The sequence below is a fragment of the Macrobrachium nipponense genome, chromosome 26, assembly GCF_015104395.2.
Source record: "Macrobrachium nipponense isolate FS-2020 chromosome 26, ASM1510439v2, whole genome shotgun sequence".
Lineage (NCBI taxonomy): Eukaryota > Metazoa > Arthropoda > Malacostraca > Decapoda > Palaemonidae > Macrobrachium > Macrobrachium nipponense.
In genome coordinates this window covers 64,572,647-64,596,670 of record NC_087215.1, presented here as the reverse complement: position 1 = coordinate 64,596,670, position 24,024 = coordinate 64,572,647, and the positions used below count along the sequence as shown (strand labels likewise).

The 24,024-nt window shown below is 36.0% G+C and overlaps 1 protein-coding gene across 1 annotated transcript; it reads left to right on the top strand.

Moving 5' to 3' along the window:
• Nucleotides 1–3,847: 3,847 nt before the first annotated feature.
• On the top strand, nucleotides 3,848–15,551 carry LOC135200344 (dynein axonemal assembly factor 6-like). The gene is made up of 5 exons (XM_064228922.1): nucleotides 3,848–3,897; nucleotides 8,645–8,817; nucleotides 9,605–9,715; nucleotides 11,561–11,685; nucleotides 12,453–15,551. The coding sequence occupies exons 2-5, from the start codon at nucleotides 8,694–8,696 to the stop codon at nucleotides 12,723–12,725; spliced, it is 633 nt and encodes a 210-aa protein (XP_064084992.1). The 5' UTR covers nucleotides 3,848–3,897; nucleotides 8,645–8,693; the 3' UTR covers nucleotides 12,726–15,551.
• The last annotated feature ends 8,473 nt before the right edge of the window (nucleotides 15,552–24,024 follow it).

The window sequence follows — 24,024 nt, the reverse complement described above, 5'->3', positions numbered from 1 at the left end:
AGTTCGTGTTACGTCATAATCGTGTCCAACGACATTTATTATTGTATTCCTTACTCTAGTTATCTGAGCCAAGGTGCAATTCGAATGATGGTTTTAAAGCTTTTAATTTTGCCGCTCCATTAGTGTACGATAAAGTCCCTCCCAAGAAGAGGTCAAGGAAAAAAAAATTACTTATTCTCAGTGTTAAGTTGTTAACATCAATCTGGATTTGGCAAATAATAAATATAGTGTATAAAATATCAGATTGTCTTAGCACTACTGTGTATGTGACAAGTGAATTTGCGGGGCTCACATACGTGGCGTTAAAAAAAAATGACTACTTGTAGAAATAGTCTTTATTAAATACACATTATTCTGAACATGCACACAATCTCATGGAGAAAAATTTCACCTAAAAGGCAACTGACTTAAAAGTAAGACTTTCCTGAAAAGAATCCCTGTCTTTACTGGAAAGAGACTTGCCTCTCAATCAATAGGGAAACTACAGATTCATTCTTTCCCGTCTCAGGTTAAACTGGAGATTCAATGAGTACTTAAAAAATAATCCCGTTTTTAGCAATATATAATAATGTTGCATTTACTCGCCATATGTTATGGGTACAAGAATGAAATTTAAGCTTAAAATTCATTATTTATGTAGTTGATCCTTACAAGGCAATGGAACTGTTAAATCAATGTGGGTGAAAGTGTACTACTCTGGACACCTGCTTGAAAAATAGGTGTAAAATGACATTACGATTGCAGCAAGCAAAGAGGCACACATGTGCATTAAATTAAGTATAATAGCAGTTTTTGCGCTGTGAAATGCAACAGTATTGACGGCATGGAAACAGGAAACCGGTTACAACTTAAGCAGTTTTGTATTCACAAGAATGGATTTTATTTATTATAATATAATGTAATAATTCAGGACAAGTTCAATTGCCAAACTATCAAGATATATTCATTCACGCGGGTAACTAGTAAAACTTCTTGTGATTAATCCTGTATTATTGTTATCATTATTGCATAAAACAAAAGAATAGACAGGCAATTTCCCAACTTAAAAGAATACGAAGAACACCTTTCGTATGCAGAAATCAGTAGATAACACTGACGTGTTCGATAACGAGATTGCGTCATCTGCAGCAAACGGTCCCACCTTTACCGTGGATTCACTGACGACAAAACTTTTCGCACCATCTCCGAGATGTGGAATCAAAAGTAGTTCAAAATATCTTGCTATTTTATTTATGTCTCACAGATTAAAAAAAAACCGATTTCGATCAAATATGGAAATAAATTTGGTATGTCTATTAATGAGTGTAACTAACGCCTTCATATTGTTAACTAATCATGCGCTCCCCCCTCCCCACCACAACACACACATGTGTATATATATATATATATATATATATATATATATATATATATATATAATATACAAAACAAGAGCGAAGCTGAATAGCTGACACTATCACACACTATTCCCAGGCTGGTGAAGACATTCCCAGGTTATCTGTACGTATTTCCCCATCATCTTATCTGCACATGCAAATTCGGTATATTCCCTTTGTATGGTATCATGGTATCATTCCCCATTTTATCCTGCCACATGATTCCTAAATTATTTTTAAGAGGAATTTCCAAATCGACAAAAGCTTTAATAGTTACGGTATTATATATGAATGTGTATACATCATATATATATATATATATATATATATATATATATATATATATATATATATATATATATATATACATATATGTGTGTGTGTGTGTGTGTGTGAGAGAGAGAGAGAGAGAGAGAGAGAGAGAGAGAGATAAACATATATGAGCAGCTTCATTTACATTCATGAATAGACATACCAAACTTATTCTAATATGTGATCGAAATCAGTTTTTTCTATACACATACACACACACACACACACACATATATATATATATAATATAACCCTTAACCAAATCACCGAGTGCACGTGACTTCATAAATAACAAACTACCTGTGGGTTTTCTTTTATATATATATAGATACATTACAAATAGTATATACTTATTAAATAGTATATATATATATATAATATACTTGTATCAGGGGAGGCTAAGCCAAAATAATCTCATAGCAAGATGCATGGACAGTCAGCTCATCACTGATAATTTATTAGCTGCGCTTCGGGATCATCCATATCCCATCTTTTCTGGCTAAAAAGGCACAAAGATAAAAAAAACACTAATTAAAACTTACAGCAGTTTCCAAAATTAAAATGCTTTAAAAACTTAAAAATGACAATGAGAAAACAAGTAATTGATTACCTTCAGCAGTAAAGTTCAGAGGACGAAAGCACGATACAAGTAAATAAGGTTAAGAAATAAACAAGATTCGGGGGAAGGGTACTAGGCCGGGGGTGGGGATGGAGAGGTTAAATGGTTGTTGAGTGATGGAACGATTTTCTTAATATCGGGTTTTCAGAAATTAATGAATGATGTTGGACATCTCAGGTTTAGCTAGTCAAGGCCAGTACGATAGCTCAATCCACTGTGGCAATCTGCCCTCACTTAGAGCAACCGGCGCGTTTTAATTAGTGTTTTTTAATTTTTATGTCTTTCTAGCCAGAAAAGAAGGGATATGGGGGATCCCGAAGCGCAGCTAATAAATTATATGAGCTGACTGTTCTTCCTATCCATGCATTCTATTGTAATATATAATTTAAAAACAAGCAAGGACATATAATGAGAATGTCAGATAATAGATCGACGAAAAGAATAACAGAATGGGTCCCTATAGAGATTGCAAACGAAGCAGAGGAAGGAAGAGAAGACGATGGAATGAGCTAAGAAAATCCGCGGGTACACACACACAAACACACACACACACACCATTAGTACATATATTTATATATATTATATATATATATAGATACCACACATAAATATATTATATATATACACATATAGATATATTATATCTATATATATTATATATTATATAATATATATATCATAAGTCTATCACATTACCGGTGATTCATATACATATATCGAACTACAAATGTCCTTTAATATCTAATTCGCTCTACCTGGCCAATTCTATTATCGCTTAATAAATTCCCCCTTGGTTAAGCATAAATGAAAATATATTAATTCCGAGGTAGAACGAATTAGATATTAAAAGACATTTGTAGTTCGATATATATATATATATATATATATATATATATATATATATATATATATATATATATATATATATATATATATATATATAGTGTGTGTGTGTGTGTGTGTGTGTGTGTGTGTAAACAAACAACATAGTGAAAAATACGATAGTTTTGATGGCTATTTAATTATCCTTTGATCAAATTCTATGCAGACTTTTGCTCAGTAGACCGTGGAAAAAAGAAAATATCTGTAGCCAGCAACTTCACATGGCGATCTGGTAACACTGCAAGAAGGTAGCAAAATCTCGACATCGGCCTTATTGACATTTCAAAGGCCGGATTTTAAGTGCTTATTCTCGAGACAAACTGAAAATAATGATACTTTATTAATTTGACTTATTTTTTTCCTGTTATCAGAACCATTAAATCTATAGAGCTATTCACTTTGTTGAAAATGGTATGACACGGTTTCGCGGGAAAATTCTGCAACAAACGCCGTTTGAGCGCCAACGTGAATTGCACGGAATGTATCCTTTTCTTTTCATAGCTCATACGCTCTAATCAATGTAACTATTTAACACTATATCTACAGAGACAAAGAATGTCAAGACTTGATACAAAAGCGAGCCATGCACCTAATTGAACTGCGACAAAGACTCGTTTGGCTGGCATTCGAACGCCAAACTCAGTTACCATGGCAACCAAGATGCTTCACTTGGAGAGGAGCTGACGGTGAAGAGTAGTGATATTAAAGGTAAGTTTATTACATGCCGTCTTGTATAGCACTCTAAACATTTGCCATTCAGAGAAGGAGATTCATTGCTAGACATAAATTTGGTAAGGCTGAAACAAAATAATAAATATAAATGGAACGAATTTGACATTTACAAGTATTGATGAATAATGATCAAGTTATCTGATTCCTGACCAGAACTAAAACCGTGTTCTTGATCTTATGCAGAAGGGAATAAGGGTGGTATTCAAGTCTCGATGGTTATTATCAGCCCACTATATCATAGCCAAACCATTATAATTGACGATCCAGTACGCTGCGCAAGACGCACGTAGAAATTTTTGTTTCTACTACACACACACACACACACACACACACAGAGAGAGAGAGAGCGAGGAGAGCCGAGAGAGAGAGGAGATAGAGAGAGAGAGAGAGAGGACCACTGCTTACAAAGATATCAAATCGATCTTGAATAATTGTGTTTAAGGAGGTGGCACTGATGGGGGGGGGGGGCGATTAAGGGGAGCTTTGAGATACTGCATAGTTTCAACAAGTATATACATTATCGTATTTTCCTCTAAAACGAGTCAGAAAGTTAACTTTCAAGATTGAATTCTTTACTTTGTGGACTTCAGGATATCCAGAGAACTTGCTCGAGTGTTGTAAATAACATCTTGGTTTTAACACCACTACCCCCCCCTCCCAAACCTCATACACTTCTTCCCCACTTTCCCCTTTTCTTGTTTCCCTCGGGACTGGGTTATCGTCTCACCGTGAACTCATGAATCGTGTGAGTATAAGAGCGAGGTAAAATACAAACATAAGAAAAATTGCTCATCATTTTCTTAACTCACGTCCTTATGTATGTAAAATGTGAATCTGCAACACTAACACACTGATCTATTGACTACCAGGTTACTGAACCCTAGTGTTTTATGATAGCATGAAACACCACAATGTCCCAGACATATATGAATACGCTGATTATTTTGAGAATATTAAGTTCCTCGTTGAACGAGTGGTTTTCGCGCTCCGCTACCGATCCGGTGGTCCGAAGTTCGATTCTAGGCTCGGCCAAGGCGTAACCAGAGGGAATTATTTCTGGTGATAGAAATCCATTTCTCGATATGTGGTTAGGATCCCACAATAAGGTGTAGGTCCTGTTGCTAGGTAACCAACTGGTTCCTAGCTACGTATAAATATCTAATCCTTCGGGCCAGCCCTAGGAAAGCTATTAATCAGCTCAGTGGTCTGGTAAAGCTGAGATATACTTTGAGGATATTAAATAATCTAACTGCATCTTTTGTCGCCAAGTCTTAAGCAGAGACGCAAAAAGGAAGGATAGGTCTAACAGTGTATATTTTGCTCTATTTGTATTTACGAAACACAAGAGAATGAGAGAGCTGCGTTATGCTTTCTGTAAAACTACGGAACTCTGCACGCGTAAACGTCAAGGGAAAGCGATATCAACCAAAGTCTAAAGAGAGAACTTGATATCAACCAGCACCGAATCTCACGCACGCTCCGTCGAACTATTCTATCAGACACTTGAGGTGCACTCAGGCCTCTGATCGGCGAAGAAGGCAGCTTCTCTCGCTTATCGATTATCAAACCTTCACACTGACTATAAAGACCTGTTGTAAGTACTCGTATCCTTCATATTTCCCCAAAACTGGACCTCGATTAAAGTTGACTTTTCTGGATGCAACTGCACCTCAAAGTCTCTTTTTTTCTTCTTCTTCTTCTTCACTCAACTTCTCATTTCCTCGTCCCATAACTTGCTGTTTTTATTCCTTTTGCTACTTCCCTTAGCCTACATATACTTCCCGCTGACTCCATAACCCAGTGGTTTCCAACCTTTTCTAATTCTCGCCCCCCTTCATTGAATGGCACATTCTCTGCGCCCCCTCCCCCCGCCCTTCCTTAAATACTGTAATTTACTGGCATAGTCGGCACAGTCCCAATATTATATATATATATATATATATATATATATATATATATATATATATATATATATATATATTCCTTAATATAGAATTTTCTTAAATAAAGTTTATATATTTAGATAACTAGATCTTATAATTATATGTTAATTCCTTAATAAAGTTTAAATATATTTAACAACAACAATTTCTATTTATATCTGAAATAATTTTCCATATTTTGAAATTCTGAAATCCATCACAACTAATAGTTTCAGTACGTATAATTATCCCCTTCATCAAGCATTGGCGCCACCCCCCCCCCCCCCCACCCCCCCCCATCCCACTGGCAGTCCTTCGAGGCCCCCATCCCCGGCGCCCACGGTCTGGAACCACTGCCATAAAACCCCATCCTGCAATTTTAATCATTCTCGATATACTCTTTCAACCTCAGATCCACTACAGCTGGGTCAGGTGATTTTCATTTGTCCAACAGTTTATCATTACAATTCTAATTGTGGAGATAACAACTACAGCAGACGAGTGTGTGCGTGAGGTTATCGGAATAGCTTCGTTATTTTCGTTAATAACGTTTGCACATAAAGAACAGGTAACAATGGAAATCATCTCGCCATGTTCTCACAGAGTCGAAGAGTCATTAGCGGAATAAAACAAGAGACAAAACGAAGCGAAGTATTGTAAATACTAACAAAACTAAACTTCAAATGCATATAAGCAAGTATGAAAAGGTCAGGTAGGCAATTTGAGGTAAAGGTTAAAGTCGCGGATTCCCTGAAAACGAGAGTCAACATTCGTATACATCTTAGAAGAGCAGGGAAATGAATATATAAAAAAAGCAAAAATTGCCCAATCGAGTTCACGGTATAATGCTGTATGAGTCGCGCCCATGAAACTTTAACCACGACACGGTGGTGCCCTGTCCTATATCGTTGCTAGACGCACGCTTATGGCTAACTTTAACCTTAAATAAATAAAAAAACAAACTAATGAGGCTAGAGGGCTGCAATTTGGTATGTTTGATGATTGGAGGGTGGATGATCAACATATCAATTTGCAGCCCTCTAGCCTCTGTAGTTCTTAAGATTGGAGGGCGGACAGAAAAAGTGCGGACGGACAGACAAATAGCCACCTCAATAGTTTTCTTTTACAGAAAACTAACAAAGTGGTTTACTATACCGTTAATAATCCCCGCATATTCACCGTTGAGATCTTAGGCCAAAGGCCAAGCACTGGGACCTATGAGGTCATTCAGCGCTGGGAAGGAAATTGAGAGTAGGTAGGTTTGAAAGGCGTAACAGGAGGCAAACCTCGCAGTTGCACTAAGAAATAATCGTTAGGAGAGGTTGGATAGCAAGATGGAAGAATGAGAATATGAAAGGAGATACAATAAAAGAATTGAAAGGGCTTCCAGCTAGGGGCCGAAGGGACGCTGCAAAGAACCTTCAGTGATGCCTACGGAAGTTGTTGGAAACGAAATTGCTTGGAATCGTGTAACTTTGGAAGTTCTGGTGTCCTGCTTGCAGTCTTGCTACAACCGGACTGACGTGTTCATGTTTCTGTCAGCACACACAGATAGGGACTAGTTGATCGGACACGCCCCTCTCTCATCACATGAGACGCGTTGCATCAGTAAACGACACCAACAGCAAGAAATCGTCTAAGGGTACGTCACTTAGTGGAACGGGTCCTGTCATTAGTATGGACCAATATTGAGTCTGCGAGCAGACAAAACAATTCTACGTGACTTCTGTCAAAGGACAGATGTTTATGTGTCTTCGTGCTTGCGTGCGTGCCATGCATAGGTCTGAGAGAGAGAGAGAGCTTTTGTTTTTAATCTTCTATAAATTTCTCCTAAATATGCCTTATATTTCTGTTTTAGTTTTTACGTTAAAAAAGGCTAAATATGTCTTTGCTTGTTATTTGCCTCTAAAGTTAATTTAAGTATTGTATTTAATTTTAAATAATTAATTAGATATTCAACGTATAAAAGAACTCAAAAAAAGCAGGTATGATTTTGGCAGAGGACCGGTCACTCAGTGATTTATTTGGTTGGGAATCAACTAAATAAAAACTAATCTCAAAAAAGGGTACATTCATCTGGGAAGTTATATCACTGGAGGAGAAAGCTCATTATTAGAATTAGAAAACAAGTTGATGATATCATCTCAATTCACGAACAATTCATAAAGACATTTCTTCCCTTCTTCAGACTGGAAAATGCTGACGGGAAAGACGTGATCTCTCGAAACTGTCTCGGACTCATGTTCTGAAAACCAGTGGTCTTTGTTTATATACTAGTGCAAGACTAAAGTAGTGGAGAATTGTGAGGCCTCAGTGTATCTGTACTGAACCCAGGTGAAAAAAAATCACAGCTAAAAAAGTAACAATAATCTAATCTAGATAGTGTATCCACCTTTGCAGCGTGTTTAGTACAAGCCCGTTGGGGATTACCGTAAAAACATACACAAGACTTTAGATTAATGCGACTTTTTTTCCTGAAATTAATTTTCTTAGTCAAAATTGTGACTTTTGTCCTGTGACCTTTCTCTAGTCAAAATTGTTACCTTTTTTTCCCTGTGACTTTTTTCCTAACCAAATTGTGACCTTTCTTCTGTGACTTTTTTTTCTAACCAAAATTGTATTTTTTTCCTAACCAAAGTTGTGACCTTTCTCCTCTGACTCATTTTTTTCCTAACCAAAATTGTGACCCTTTGTCCTCTGAATTTTTCATCCTAACCAAAATTGTGACCTTTCTCCTGTGACATTTTACCCTGTGCTAGTATTACCGGCCACCATCTGGAATAAATCTTTCTCTTTCACAGCTGGACCGCCTCAAAGCGAAGTGATCGATGTGCTAATCGGATCTCAAGAATGACTAGCTCCTATCCGCCTGCCGTCGATATCAGAGCTTTAGCCGAAATCTTGTCTAATCCCGACGAAGACCATGACGACGACGACGACGTAGAGGAATCGAAATCTGACAGGAAGAACGCAGGTACGCATTCACTACAATGGAGGCATTAATTCTCACCGAAGCCGTTTCGATACATCTTGATCGTTTTAAACTAATTGTCATTTCATCTCGATTGTCCGTTCCGGGAACGAATGTGCTGTTGTTAGCGATAATTCGTATCTTTTAGCTATTTTGATAACTACTCTTCTCAGATTCAGTACATTCTGATGTAAAAACACTAGTTTTCTGACGGTACGTCATGTGCAAAGGGTGTTCCTCTCCCTCTACTGCTAAGATCTGGAATATTCATATTGCTCATGTTATCTTTGATTTTCAAAATATGACATCCTTCTGGTCCCGGGTTAGACGAATCATTTAGAATGCCTGTCTAGTCACCCCAGGATAAAAAAAAACCCATAAAATATCCTTCATATTTGCCACCATCGGTTCCTTGAAATGTCTTCGGATTGATAAGCCCAATATTTCTACCCTTTCTTTATTCTATCACAGAACAGAATACAGCATTTAGGCTAAAGATTAAGCGCTGGGACCTACGAGGTCATTCAGCACTTAAATGGAAATTGATAGTAAAAATGTTTGAAAGGTGTAACAGGAGGAAAACTTCGTATTTACACTATGAAACAATTGTTAGGAGAAGGTGGAAAGTTAAGATGGAAGAGCGGAGGTCCAGTAAAAGGAAAGAAAGGGGCTGCAGCTAAGGGCCACAGGGACGCCGCAAAGTCCCTAAAGTGCACCGACGGCACTAGCCCCCTAAGGGGTTTTTATCCTAATATATTTTGATTGACGGAACGCAAATTTTCGCCAACAGGGGCAACACCGGGAACAATCGGGAGTAAGTCCCACGGCAGCGTTAAATCAAGCAAGAGGAGACACCGTGCCAGACACCCAGCAGGGAACAGGAGAAACAAGGATATTCTAGGTTAGTGATCATCAGTTGGTTTGTGCGGCTCAAGTTCCTCGTAGGACGAGTGGTTTTCGCGCTCGGCTGCCAATCCGGTAGTCCGAAGCTCGAATCCCGGCTCGGCCAACGCGGAATCAAAGGAATTTATTTCTGGTGATAGAAATTCATTTCTCGATATAGTGTGGTTCGGATCTCACAATAAGCTGTAGGTCCCGTTGCTAGGTGACCAATCGGTTCCTAGCCACGTAAAAATATATAATCCTTCGGGCCAGCCTTAGGAGAGCTATTAATTAGCTCAGTGGTCTGGTGAAACTAAGATATTCTTAACTTTTGTGCGGCTCAGAAATCAGTTAGAATTTCAATGCAATGGCCAAGAGTAGTGAATATGTACACCCTAGTTATTTGTAATGATTAAAAAAATAAAAAAAAGTTTTTAGTGTGTTGGTTTGTGAAGGATTGGGTTTCAGAGTTCTAGAGGGTAAGTAAGGATTTAAAGTTGTAGTGATGGCTTTAGTGGTTGAAAATGCTGCTCTCTCTCTCTTCTCTCTCTCTCTCTCTCTCTCTCTTTTCCCCAGCAATATTTTGTGGTATATTTCGTATTGCAGAAAACTACTTCTCAGTTACACTGCGTGTATGTATGTATGTGTGTGTGTGTGTGTGTGTGTTGTCTGTGCCGTCCAGTCTGTCTCTTTGCAGTACAACTGACATTGTTGAAAGCTATTGACTTCATTGCCCACGGAATGCCATGTTCACAATTGAAAAAAATACAGAAAAAAATGCAAAAATAAAATAAACACATACAGACACACATATATATAACAAAATACAAATAAAAATAAATGAAGCTAAAAGCAAATGAGAAAAGGTAGTTTATTTGAGTTCCTCCTTAAACAACGAAAACTCAACCTGTATAGCTATACTTTTGTAGTCTATATACTTCAAAGCCTACGCACACAGCCTAAGGCGTCTTGACAGCTTGATGATTATGGTCACTACCCGACGCTACACGATTGACAAATCCGACATTTGAGGCAGCCGACGATCTCAAACAGCCCCACGGACAATCCGCTCAATTAAGCAAAGCATAATAAAACGTCGATGCGGACATATCCAGTTACCCTTGACAACCAGACAGACGGAAAATAAGTCATGATTCCCGTATCTTTCGATTCTGCGAAACACGAAGCTCTGACATTTATGCGATCGTCTTCCACGAATCATATAAGATCGGAATGCTCTTTTATTCACTTCTCCTTTTCTGAGATGGCCTTTCTGACTCTTGTGTTCTGTCCTTGAAGAGAAGCATCGGCATTAGGTTAACGGGACATTGTTCGTATTCATTTTTTTTTTTTTCATAAGTTCTCAAACAATTTCTGCTTTTTCCTCTCCTTTCTCCTTTCAGGGATTGAGAAGCGAGTATTGCTCAAAGTTTCTTTCATGTTGAATCTGTTACTGTTTTACTGAGATTCTGAAAGGAAGGACATTTACTATCGTTCTCTGATGGCCTTTGGATTAACTTCCGTCAATTTCCCACTTTACACAAAAATACATTGAACGCCAACGCAATATCTTTGTGGTGACGAAGTTCTTCCTTTGTTAAGTATTGAGAGACGAGTCTTCTTAACTTAATAAATACCTCTCATACGGATACTAACCCTTCCGAAAACCCAAGTTACTGGAACTGAAGCTATATCTATGAATAGTATCTTCAACTTTCATTACCAAACTAGTGGAAATACTAAAGAGGGCTTGGAGACAACGGAGAGAAAGTTCGTGTTATTGGTACTCTTGTTATTACTTATTACTACCGTCTTGGTTATTAGTGAGTTAGTAATAACCAAAGTTTTCATCTAATACTTTCAGGTGATATATGGGACATAGACGAGATACGCTCTGAACACATCGAGGAACAATTTGACCCAAGAGCGAAGCCAGAGTACGAAATCACCTACAGACAACGTTTGTCTGCAAACAACGTTTATTTACCGGTAAGGAAACGTTTTTCGTATCTTTGGCAACTCGGTTAATATTCTGATGAGCGAAGTGTACCAAAGGAATTACATCAATTAAGATTAGATCAATTAAGAATTGCAGGAGTAATGAACTGATGAAATGTGATAATTGTCGAGTCTTACTTTGATTGTTGGTGTTACAGATCTCTACTTTTTTCGGAACAATGAAATTTTCTGAGTTAAAATTCATGATACAAGACGTACACATATATTTCTAAAATGATTCTTTTTCAACTGTAAATTCAGAGTGATGAAAGAGAATAAGATGGAAAAACAGATAATAAAGTCATAAAAATAAGTCGATTAAAAAAACTGTTTGGCAGGGAGAATCTGTAGTGAACGGCAAACATGACATTTAAAAACCGGGTCAAAAGTAGGCGGGTGCTAACGAGGGCTAGTTTGAGCTGTCACTCAGAAACTCGTGATCCTTTTCAGCGAAACAAATGAAACGCAAATTTTGCATCCAGTCTAAAACTTCCGTCCCGAATTCGAATGCAATTAAACGACCTCATAAGAATATCGTGTTGAAGCACATAAATGGACTAATCAGCAACAACACGAGATAAAATGATGAACGATTGAGAACGAAGTTTGCAAGAATTCTATATCTTCTTCTTCCCAGCTGGTTCCCGTTCTTACATGGGGTCGCCGTTTCGGATGAGCCGTTTCCATCTATTTCTATCGTGCGCATCTGCCTCATCAATCGGTTCGTGGAATTACAGTTTCTTCTCTCTCTCTCTCAGATGAGTAACCTGGCAACCAACGGCCGTGGGGAAGAAGATCTGGTAGTCCGGGTGATTCTACCTGGAGACCTGTTGACTGAGGTGACTCTCGAAGTCACATCCTCCACGCTGAACCTAGCGTCTCCGAACCACCTCCTCCACCTCCCCCTGCCGCGTTCAGTCGACCAGAGCAAAGGGGTCGCTACGTGGGATCCCTCGACTCACACGCTCATGGTAACGCTGCCTGAACTAGACCAGCCACTGCTGACTCCTGCAAAGCACCAGGACAAATGAAAACACGACCGACTGGTAAGAACAGAATGTGGGGAGATGGATTGTAGGCAGACCACATGCTTGCTTCTTTGAAACAAAATTAACTTTTGCAATTTTGGGGAAATCGCCCAGTCGTAATGATAAATTCAGAAGTCGAGATCATTCGCAAGCCGATCTATTATTCTTGCAGTAGAGAAAATCAAGGTTAAGACTGAAATGCAAAAGACGTACTAATGGACTTCATTGAGAGAAAAAGGTGAGAACATCAGATAAACTGATGCTCTTGGTAAATAATTATAAGTTGAGGCCAGATGCAATATCAGCATGCATGAGTTATCATAGTAAAACTAGTTTAATAAATGTTTAGCATCTTTTTGAATTCTCTTTCGTGAACTGCTCAAGATATGCCCACTGCTCAAGACAAGACCAGTGCTCAAGAGAAGCCTTTGCTCAAAACAAGACCAGACTGTAAGAAAATTGTATCAGAAGAGTACCCCTTTCAGTGATGACTCACGGAATACCGAGAGGAGCAAACAATTCCACGTTCTGGAGTGAGTGGAATGGAAAACACCCGAATTATAATTAGACACTCGTTAGTTGTTGTAGCTAGACATTCACAGAAAGCTGGACAGATCCTCATTGTCAGTCACTGCCATTTTTAACGCTGTTTTGCATCGCTGTTGACAGAATTGCTCAGGCTCAGCTGACCAGCCGTGGCATCCACGCCCACGTAACAATAACTGGACGTCCATTTATTGGAAACCAATTAACACAGAAAGGAATTCTTTTGATGTATCATTTGATTTGCCTCAGTAGAAAAAATACAACTTTAATTATCCATCAAAGGACAGCGAGATGACGAATCCCTTGCCTTAATAAAGCTTATAGCATCTAGTCAAGGCTAAATAGTGCATAAATTGAACTTATATATATTATATATATAATTTCCTAAGATGATGAGTCGATTTTTGTAATCTCTGGAATTGCTTTTATTGAGGATTTTCGCAGTAATTGCCGCTGTTCTCGGATTTTATTTTAGTTAGGGTAATAAACCCTGCTTCGAGGCATAACTTGGATAATTAGAGCAAATATAGGTACTAAAAGTTAGGCCGAACCGCTAAGGGATGCAAACAAATTCCTTTGGGAATTATGAAAGCATAAATCTAATTGAGATTGGATATCCTAACAGTCTTGAAGGAGCCAGGTATCCCGTAGACGAAATGAGAGACAACATAAAAGGAATAAGCTTTACAGGATAATAAACACCAAGATACCTGAGGGAAGAGATACCTGGGAGATGGTATAGTAGTAGTAGTAGTACCTGACGAACAAGCTATATATCCTTCAGAAACCCGGAAATGGGAAACACGAGCTTTAGTGGTAAAGAATTAGGATCTCTCACAGGAGGAGAGAAACTCAAATATGTTAGATTTCCTCTTGATATGGGAGAGAATTCTTTTTCAAGCCGACTTACTTATTATTATTTTATTCACTTATTTATTTATTTTTTGTTTTGGACGAAAGAAAGCCTCGGGTGCCAGCAAAAGAAAGCATACGCTTCTAAAGGTTTATATGTATTTTTTTTGTGTTGTTATGTAGAGAAGTAATCATTATATGCAATTAAATTGTCAGTGTTGTGTACCAGTGACGTCACCACTATTGTAACATTAGTCATTTTGTTAAGAAATTCACAGTTTCGTGAAAACAAATTGTTAAAAAATATCCACAATTATATATTAAAAATATACTTCTATGTAAAAATATATAACAACGACTTTCGAACACCTGAACGGTGTTCCTCCTCAGTGAACGTTAAGATGTAATGGAGAGGATAGTTTCCTCCGAAGAGCATCTAAAAAGATGCTCTTCGGGAGGAAAATATCCTCTTCATTACATTTTAACGTATCGAAAGTCGTTGTTATATATTTTTACATAGAAATATACTTTTAATATATAATTGTGGATATTTTTTAACAATTTGTCATTTTATTCTTTTAACGTGATTTAGAGTTATAGTTTGTGGATGGTGTTGATTTCAGGCAGGTCCTTGCACTAATACGATAAGTATCACCAAAACACCAAAATCACTCATGATATCATAAGCCATATATATATTGACGTCATAGAGAAAATATGTTCATATAATATGTAATTTTATCTGTTTTATCTTGCACGATATATTATCCTCCTGTTGAATTTATCAAAGTGTTTATTGATGTTCCAGAGTACGAAATTAATTTAATTAGAGATAATGTGAATTTGTAGCCAAAGGCAGGCACGCATACAAATATACGATACAAACTGTATTTCTTCAAATATAAAAATACCGAGTGAACACAGTTATCAGTCAAGTTTATTGCCATTAAATTAGATTGTCTGTCTGATAGTGAAATGTCATTCTTTATTCCTGTCATAAAGCACCAGGTTTATCTATAATTCTTCTGGTCTGTTTTCTGCTATTTTATTTCACAACCTTCTTGTAAACCATCTTTCATAAGTGTTTTACTTGACTCCTAACCCAGCATCTCAGTATAGTCTCCTTTCCGGTATCGAATGTGAAACTGGAGTTTAAACTACTTCAGGATTAAAAAAAAAAAAAAAAAAAAATTCACGGAAACTGATCTCACGATAGTAATGGCTTATGACCGCAGGATGCGGGTTGCGATCAATACTTTCTACTTTACTAACTTTTAAGACAACTCGCGACTTCTTCCAGGCTGCGTTAGATCACGAGGAATCATTTTCCTATGAAGACGGATTCCTTTGAACACGTGGGTGGGTGTACTGTTCCTATGCGTAGGAGGTTTTCTTTCTCTTTTCGTTCCAGTATTTTGAAACAGATTATTCAACAGAGCATATATATATATATATATATATATATATATATATATATATATATATATATATAATATATATGTGTGTGTGTGTGTGTGTGTGTGTGTGTGTGTGTGTGTTTAAAAAATCACAGTAGATGCACGTGACTTCATTAAATAAGCGAATACCAAAGGAAAATGATAGACAGAAATCTGCCTACCGTTTTCCTATGGTATTCGCTTATGTATGTATGTAGTATATATATATATATATATATATATATATATATATATATATATATATATATAGTATATATATATGTAGAATAATATATATATTATATATATCAGTATATATAGTATATATATATATGTATATTAATAAATATATATATATATACTCGATATATATATATATATATAGATATAGAATATATATATTATTTATATACTACTATATTATATATATATATATATTATCTATATATTATCTATATATATATATATATATATATATATATATATATATATATATATATATATATATATATATTCTTTCGGTCATCTTTCGAATCTGATAAACTTTCATATAACATTTTATTCTTGCTACCTCCTGGCTTTAATAGAACCTTTAATCCTTTCTCCTTTCAACAATCTGAAATATTTAGAATATGACTGAATTCGGAAAGATGAAGTAAGTATTACTTAGCGGGGTAATTCCACCTATGATCAGACCTGTGCCTTATGGACGCGTGTTTCGCACACGCAATGCATTTGAGAAGAGAAGACATAAGTATTTTATTAGTCTACGGACACAGGTGACTAGTTTCAATTTACAAAAGTTAACCGTAATGCATTCTGGACATGAAGATACATCTAAATAAGAGACCTACGTACATACACATACACACGTTTTATGATCTACAGACAATTCACGCATTCATATCACTACACACAGACACACACACATATATACACACGTGCCTGCTTGTAAATGAAAGCTATAAATGTATGCAATACTGTTCAATCATTTACTGTTTGATGACTGAGTTTCTTGTTACTCACCTCTCGCAGGTGAAACCTTGTGTAACAATACTAAAATAAAATATGCATTAATAAATTGCTCTAATGTCTTGCCCTGAGTACTTGGGAATGAGGTTATTCAATTAGAATATATAATTACGTCAGAAGGCCAAGCGCTGGGACCTACGAGGTTATTCAGCTCAGAGAGGGAAATTGGCAATAAGAAGGTGTGAAAGGTGTAACAGGAGGAAAACAATGTGAAACAATTGTTAGAGAGGGTGGACAGTCAGATGGAAGAAAGACCATATGAACGAATGTACAGAAACAGGAGTGAAAGGGGTTGCAGCTAGGGGCCCAAGGGACGCTGCAAAGAGCCTTAAGTAATGCCTACAGTGCGCCAAGTGAGGTGCAATGACGGCACTAACCCCACTAAGGGGTGAAGATATTTGAAGTTTTGCACTCGAAGTATTTGATTAACGGAAAATCCAGTTTTTTTTTTCTCGACATCAAAAGAACAATCAATAAAAAAAGTTTCTTATATCACTGATTAATGATAAAAATAGCCTGCGGTCGTTTATTTAAAACGGCAGATTAACGGCGACAAACGACTCATTAATTGTGATTAATCATGGTTAGAGCTATGCGGTACGAATAAGTTTCACGATAATTTTGTATTTGATGACTACGAACGAAATCAAACACTGTTTATCTCATTTCCTCCATTTGATAACTGTGGAAACTTCTGTATTTGAATCCCATGTCCAAGAGGCTCTCATGAACACTGAGAAACTTATTTTTTACGGAAAAGCAAATGAACATGGAAGAGAAAAGATTCATATATTTTAATAAACTAAAATCAACGGATATGTTACATCAGGGATTTCTTGTCTATATGCATTAATAATGAGGACACGCGATAGTCTTTTGGTGCAGAAGATTTTTTTTTTTGGTATGTTGATATGAATGCATTGAAGAGTGAAATGATACAGTGATTCACAATACGTCATAGAATATTATTATCAATCTCATTGTTGAGATCAGTTTTTACCTGTACTGATCTCGGAAAGAGACCCAGTCCTGAATCTTGTGATTATTTTACAGTCGACCTTGTTATTATTATTATTATTATTATTATTATTATTATTATTATTATTATTATTATTATTATTATTAACCAAACCAAACAAAACTTCTTTCAGTTTTCTTCTGAAGATTGAAAAAGAAACCACAAATTCAATTTGTAACTTGTTTACTTTCTAAGTATTTACATTTAGTTTTACTCCACACTCGAGTACTTTCAGGCCCTTCTGTGGCCCATTCTCAAGAGATGTTTGGGATGTCAGCTGGGTCAAGGCCCAGCAGGTAACGTAAATCTGGGTCAGATATAAACAGACTGCTGGGCCTTGACCCAGGCTAACATCCCAAACATCTCTTGAGAATGGGCCACAGAAGGGCCTGAAAGTACTCGAGTGTGGAGTAAAACTAAATGTAAATACTTATTAGAAGTAAACAAGTTACAAATTGAATTTGTGGGTTTCTTTTTCAATTATTATATTATTATTATTATTATTATTATTATTATTATTATTCAGATGATGAACCCTATTCTTAGGGACCAAACTCACAGGGGCCGCTGACTTGAAATTCAAGCGTCCACAGAATAGTGCTCATCAGGAAGCAAGAGAAAGTAAGGGGAAATACGGAATAAAACACAGAAATAAGGGACCTGATTCTAAACCACAGCCAAATGCTTATATATTTAGAGGTTTAAATCTGACCTAGAGATTAGTTTCCCTTTGTTGGAAACTCACATGCCCATATCTGCTCAAATTTGAACCGGCTATAAGGATGAAAAAAAAAAAAAAAACTCGATGCCGGACGTCCTTCATTGTTGAAATCTGTCCCGGTGCCATATTCCCGAACTGTAACCGAGTACTGGAACCTTTCCTGAAAAGCGGGACGCCATACCTTCAAAATTAACCATAGAATCTTCTTGAAAATAAATTCATCATGTTTTCCACACCAGAATTAACAAATTACATCAATTTTCAGTATCCTAACCTAATATAACTTAACCTAACTTAGGGGCATGGCGAAAAAAAAAGAAAAAAAAAAGCGGTGCAATACTAGTATACATCTGGAGAATTAGCGTCCCGTCAGGAAGGGGTGACATTTTGAAAACGATTTAGTTATCAAATAAGACATCTATTCTCAGACTGTCATACCTGTTTATATCTGACCCAGATTTACGTTACCTGATTTGAATGAAAGTCTGTCATAATTCCCGTATTAGTTTCAACCTACATTGGTGTAAATCTGACCCGATTAGAAGGAAACCTGTTATGACCATTGTTGTCAAATTCCCTATTTGTTTCAACAAGACCCGGGTATAATGATATCTAGTTTAAAAATTGTTTCCTAACATCCACATTCGTTTACATGTCGTGGATATGAGGTACAAGTTTTCAAATTTGTTGTTCTATGTCTAAATTGGGTTACCAATTTTAAACTGATTTCCCAAGCTAAAATTTCTAGTAGCGGGTGACTGTGCTATGAGTAGTTTTAAAATTCCATAACATACACCTTTTCAACAGCCTGTCTTTGTAGAATGTCTAATATCCTTTTTGTTTAGTTATCTATTTGAAGTAATTTCTTCTATTGTCACTGGTAATATGAAGAGTGGGCGGTTAAACTTTACGTAAGTAAAACTTATCATAAAGTGAGGCTTAACTGTAAAATGACAGCAATCTTGAGGACACTGTGATTTGCGCATATTTTCAAGAGAGCGCTCCGTTTTATATATATATATATATATATATATATATATATATATATATATATATATATATATGTGTGTGTGTGTGTGTGTGTGTGTGTATATATATATATATATATATATATATATATATATATATATATATATATTATATATTGCTACTTTCAAAATGCATATTTCCCCTCTTTGAAATGTTAAGTAGAATTGTACAATATTTTTTCAGATTCCTAGATAGCTTAGAGATAGGATGTTTTAAAATGTGTGTTCAGATTTCGCATAACATAATGTAAAAGAATATATATATATAATGTAGAACATAGAAAGAGAGAGATTTTCTTTGTCCATTCGAAACTACGATTGTTCCCTATTATGTCAGCACTGTAAGATTAGAGGAACTGCGAGATCTCCGTTTGCTTTCCTAATCTGTCAACACGTTAGATAAGCGAGCTCAAGACTTCATTTGTGTTTTGAGAATCTGTCATCACGTAAGATTAGGGCTTCTGCTTCGGTCGATCGAGTAGAGTACATGTCTTTTTTTTAATAGACTGGTCTCATACGTGTATGTCTTTGTCAAAGCCACGTGCAGATTGCACATTTTGTATGTAAAATTGCGTAAGATTTCGAAGCTTCTGGAAGCATTATTGCCAAAAACGTTTTTGTGTCATCCACTGTCCAGTTTCCGCAAGGGAGAAGAATTTCTTTAGATCTCAGATACTCGAGGCGTTCAGATATCTCTCTCTCTCTCTCTCTCTCTCTCTCTCTCTCTCTCTCTCTCTTGACATTCTTGAGATTATATTAATGTAATGTAAATTGGTCACTCGTAACTTGAGAATTTCATATTTGATATTTCTTAGAGTTTATTTAGTGTTAAATAGTGTTTTTTGTGGAATCTGAACAAATATTGTTGTTGTAACGGCGCCTGGTTTTAGTGAAAGTGTAAAACAAGACTGCAGCAAAGAAAGAAGTTGGTATACCAAAAAGGTAAAGTGTGTTATATTTTTATTAGTTGCAACTAATATCTAATGGTTATGATGGTTTGGTAAGAAACTAATAATGGATAGGAACAGTGGTTAACTAATAACTGATAGGAACAGTGGTTAGATAACAACTAATAACGGATAGGAACAGTGGTTAACTAATAACTGATAGGAACAGTGGTTTGGTAAAAACTGATTGTTACAATGTTTTGAGTGAAAAGATTTACACTTTTACACATTGCAAATTTTTGTGTTTTGTGTTAGCTTCTTTTTTTTTTTTGCATTTGTTCATTTTCTTGTTGAAGTGTGCCTTTTTATTTTTTGATATTGTCCACATTTTTCTGTATTTTCATTTACATTCACAATTTAATTGACTTCGTTATTTTCATTGCTTAATCATTGCACATTTAATTAAATTTAACACTTGTGAATTAATTTGCATTTACTTAGAATTCTTTTCAAGTTTTATTATTGTTTAGCACTTGAGAATTAATTTCAAATTTTCAATTATTGCCTAACGCTTTTGAATTTCAATTGAATTAATTTTCTTGAATTTTGTGGTAAATTAATTTTGATTTAATTTTACTTAATTAATTCAAGAATTAATTAAACTTTACTTAGTTTTCAAGTAACAGTAATTTTCCCTGATATTGTGAATTTCACTTATAAATTTTGAATTTAATAATAAATTTTTGTATTTAAAATTTTTATAGGTGTTTTTATTTTTATACCAGTATATTTATTTGCATTTGATTATGATTATGTTAGGTAGAAACATAGAGTGGTAATTGATCTGCTTTCCTTCAATTTACTTGAAGTGACTTAGAACCAGGGAAGTACTTAGACTTCTGAAATCAGGGAAATACTTAGACTTTTAAAGTTGTTGATGGAGTGATGCCCTTTGAGTAATTTAATTACTTACAAGATTACCTCACACCTGTTTTGATGAACTTAGTCTGATTTTCTGCAATACTGGTAAGTTGTTAAGGGATCACTGTTGCCTTTAGAGTATTCAGTCGTTTAATACCTGTGATGAGGGTTCAGGTGTCTGGCTTTTGTGAGGAAACAATTGATGAATGGTAACCAGATACTTGGCACTTCGTAACAATATATATATACCTATATATGTATATATATATATATATATATTAATATAATATCTATATATATTAATGTAAAATGAGAGTTATTTTGAAGATACTGTGATTTGTGATTAACACATGCTTTCAAGATAGTATATATATATATATATATATATATATATATATATATATATATATATATATATAGTATAAGCCAAGAAGGAAATATATATATATATATATATATATATATATATAAATAAATAAATATATATATATATATATATATATATATATATATATATATATATATATATATATATATATATATATAAAACGTTTGCGTTTTTATCACACCTCGTGACATTTTTCATATTCACAAGCATTAATCTACAAATGTCGTTTCATATCCATTGCGCTCTCCTCGGGGAATACCACACAAAGAAGGGAATTATAAGTGATGAGCGATCTCGTCACCAAGGAAATTCGAACCCTCTTCCTCTGATGTGAGTCATGATAAGTCGTCTCTTGCTTTTGATTATCTTTAAGGGTGGTAAGTGTTAGAAGTCACTTGAATTATTTTTATATTTTCCTGTCAACTTTGAAGGCACTTTTCTTTTCATTTCATCAACTAGAGAAGTCACCCTGTCGCCTTTTCGTCTGGCTATATTGTATAAAAGATATCGGATTTTTTTTCTTGTCGTCACGCAGACAAATTGCCGAAAACATCGCGACAAAAAAAAAAAAAAAAAAAAAAAATGGTATCCACGATTCTGTTTTATGACTCAACAAACAAACATCCTCCCCAAAAGACCGCGACCAGTGCCTTCGCCCATCAGGTAAAAGCAGTCCACACTTGACCCCATTAGCCGAACAACAATGCGTGACGTAGCGCGCAAGTCACATGACCTCCAAGGTCAAATGCCCGGCTCTGTGACCTCGGCGACATGCACAGAGGTGCTGTTGTGTATCCTGATGCGCTCTAGTAAGCTGACGCCGTCACACCCTCCAGCCAATAGGACGGTATTATTTATTCGCCCATAAGATCAAGAGGTTTTATAGGTCATATATGCCATTCGGAGCTTCGCCTTGAACTACAAATAACGTGCAATTGGGTTTTATTAGGGTGGGTTTTTCTGGGAAGCACAATGCGCATGCGTGTCTGCCAGGGAGGCCCGTCCGCATGCGACGAAAAAATGGTTTGCACCTCGCGTTTATACATGGGAGTCACGCTGTCCTCTTTGACCGTGAAGTAGGTTTACCTTATTTTAATTGATCTATATTAATGATTTATTTATCTAAGTTTCACTTATTTATTTCTTCAGTATTTGCCCTCAGTCTTTGTTTACTCAGAATTTCCATCGTTTACAAAGAATGTTTTTTATTTTTTTATCTTGTTCATTTTGTGTTTTCTTCACACCTGTGTAAGGTATGGACATTTAGGTTGACAGTCCCATCGACCGCTGCATCAAATAAAACACAATTAACCTAAAAGAAAACATCCATTACAACCAAGTCTGAAAAGGGTGATAAGAGTGTCCTTTGTTTCTGCTACTTTTTTCCTGGAAAGGAGGAACGTGCTACGTTTTTATTTCCCTGAAAAGGAGGAACAATAATTGATTTTTTTCAGCCTTCAAGTCGCCAGCGGAATGACTCTCCTGAGAGAGCCAAGACTTCCCCTTTCATCCAAAAGAGTGCCACGGTGTTTTAAAAGCTCTTTTAAAACCTTCTCTTGCTCAAAGGGAGCCGTGGGAGAAGCCAACTCTGTACGGTTGAAATCAAGAGTTCATTCAAGATGATTTGAATCTGTTTTGATTTACTAAAAGTATTTACGAATTATGCCTGTGGAAAAAGTAAGTATATCTTAGTTTTACCAGACCACTGAGCTGATTAACAGCTCTCCTGGGGCTGGCCCGAAGGATTAGATATTTTTACGTGGCTAGGAACCAATTGGTCACCTAGCAACGGGACCTACAGCTTATTGTGGGCTCCGAACCACGCTATATCGAGAAATGAATTTCTATCACCGGAAATAAATTCCTCTGATTCCGCGTTGGCCGAGCCGGAAATCGAACTTCGGACCACCGGATTGGCAGCCGAGCGCGAAAATCACACGTCCAGCTAGGGACTTATGACTGTGGAGGATGTGGAATGGAATGGGGTATAGAGTTTGGGACAAAGGCCAAGCACCGGGACCTATGAGGTCATTCAGCACTGGAAAGGATATTGAGAGTAGGTAGGTTTGAAAGGCGTGATAGGAGGAAAAACTCAAAGCAGTTGCACTTTGAAATAATTGTTAGGAGAGGATGGATAGCAAGATGGAAGAAAGATACTATGAAAGGAGGTACAGTAAAAGGAATGAAAGGGGACGATATGATGAGAACATTGAATAAGCATGAAAATTATATTTTTATCAGATATTTAATAATTCAATAAGCATGAAAATTATATTTTTATCACATTTTTAATAATTCAATAAGCATGAAAATTATATTTTTATCACATTTTTAATTATTCAATAAGCATGAAAATTATATTTTTATCATAAATCTAATAATTCAATGTATATTCTAAGAGAAAATGAGCTTATTGTATGATTAGTGTCTCTGATGTTACGTTGGTTTCAAGAAAATTATCTATTAGCAAGAG

Bases quoted from the DNA above. Each gene is read 5' to 3' on its own strand.
- LOC135200344 (XM_064228922.1), top strand. From the start codon at position 8,694: ATGACTAGCTCCTATCCGCCTGCCGTCGATATCAGAGCTTTAGCCGAA. The intron at 9,716-11,560 runs GTTAGTGATCAT...TAATACTTTCAG, and splicing joins GAGAAACAAGGATATTCTAG to GTGATATATGGGACATAGAC. The intron at 11,686-12,452 runs GTAAGGAAACGT...TCTCTCTCTCAG, and splicing joins CAAACAACGTTTATTTACCG to ATGAGTAACCTGGCAACCAA.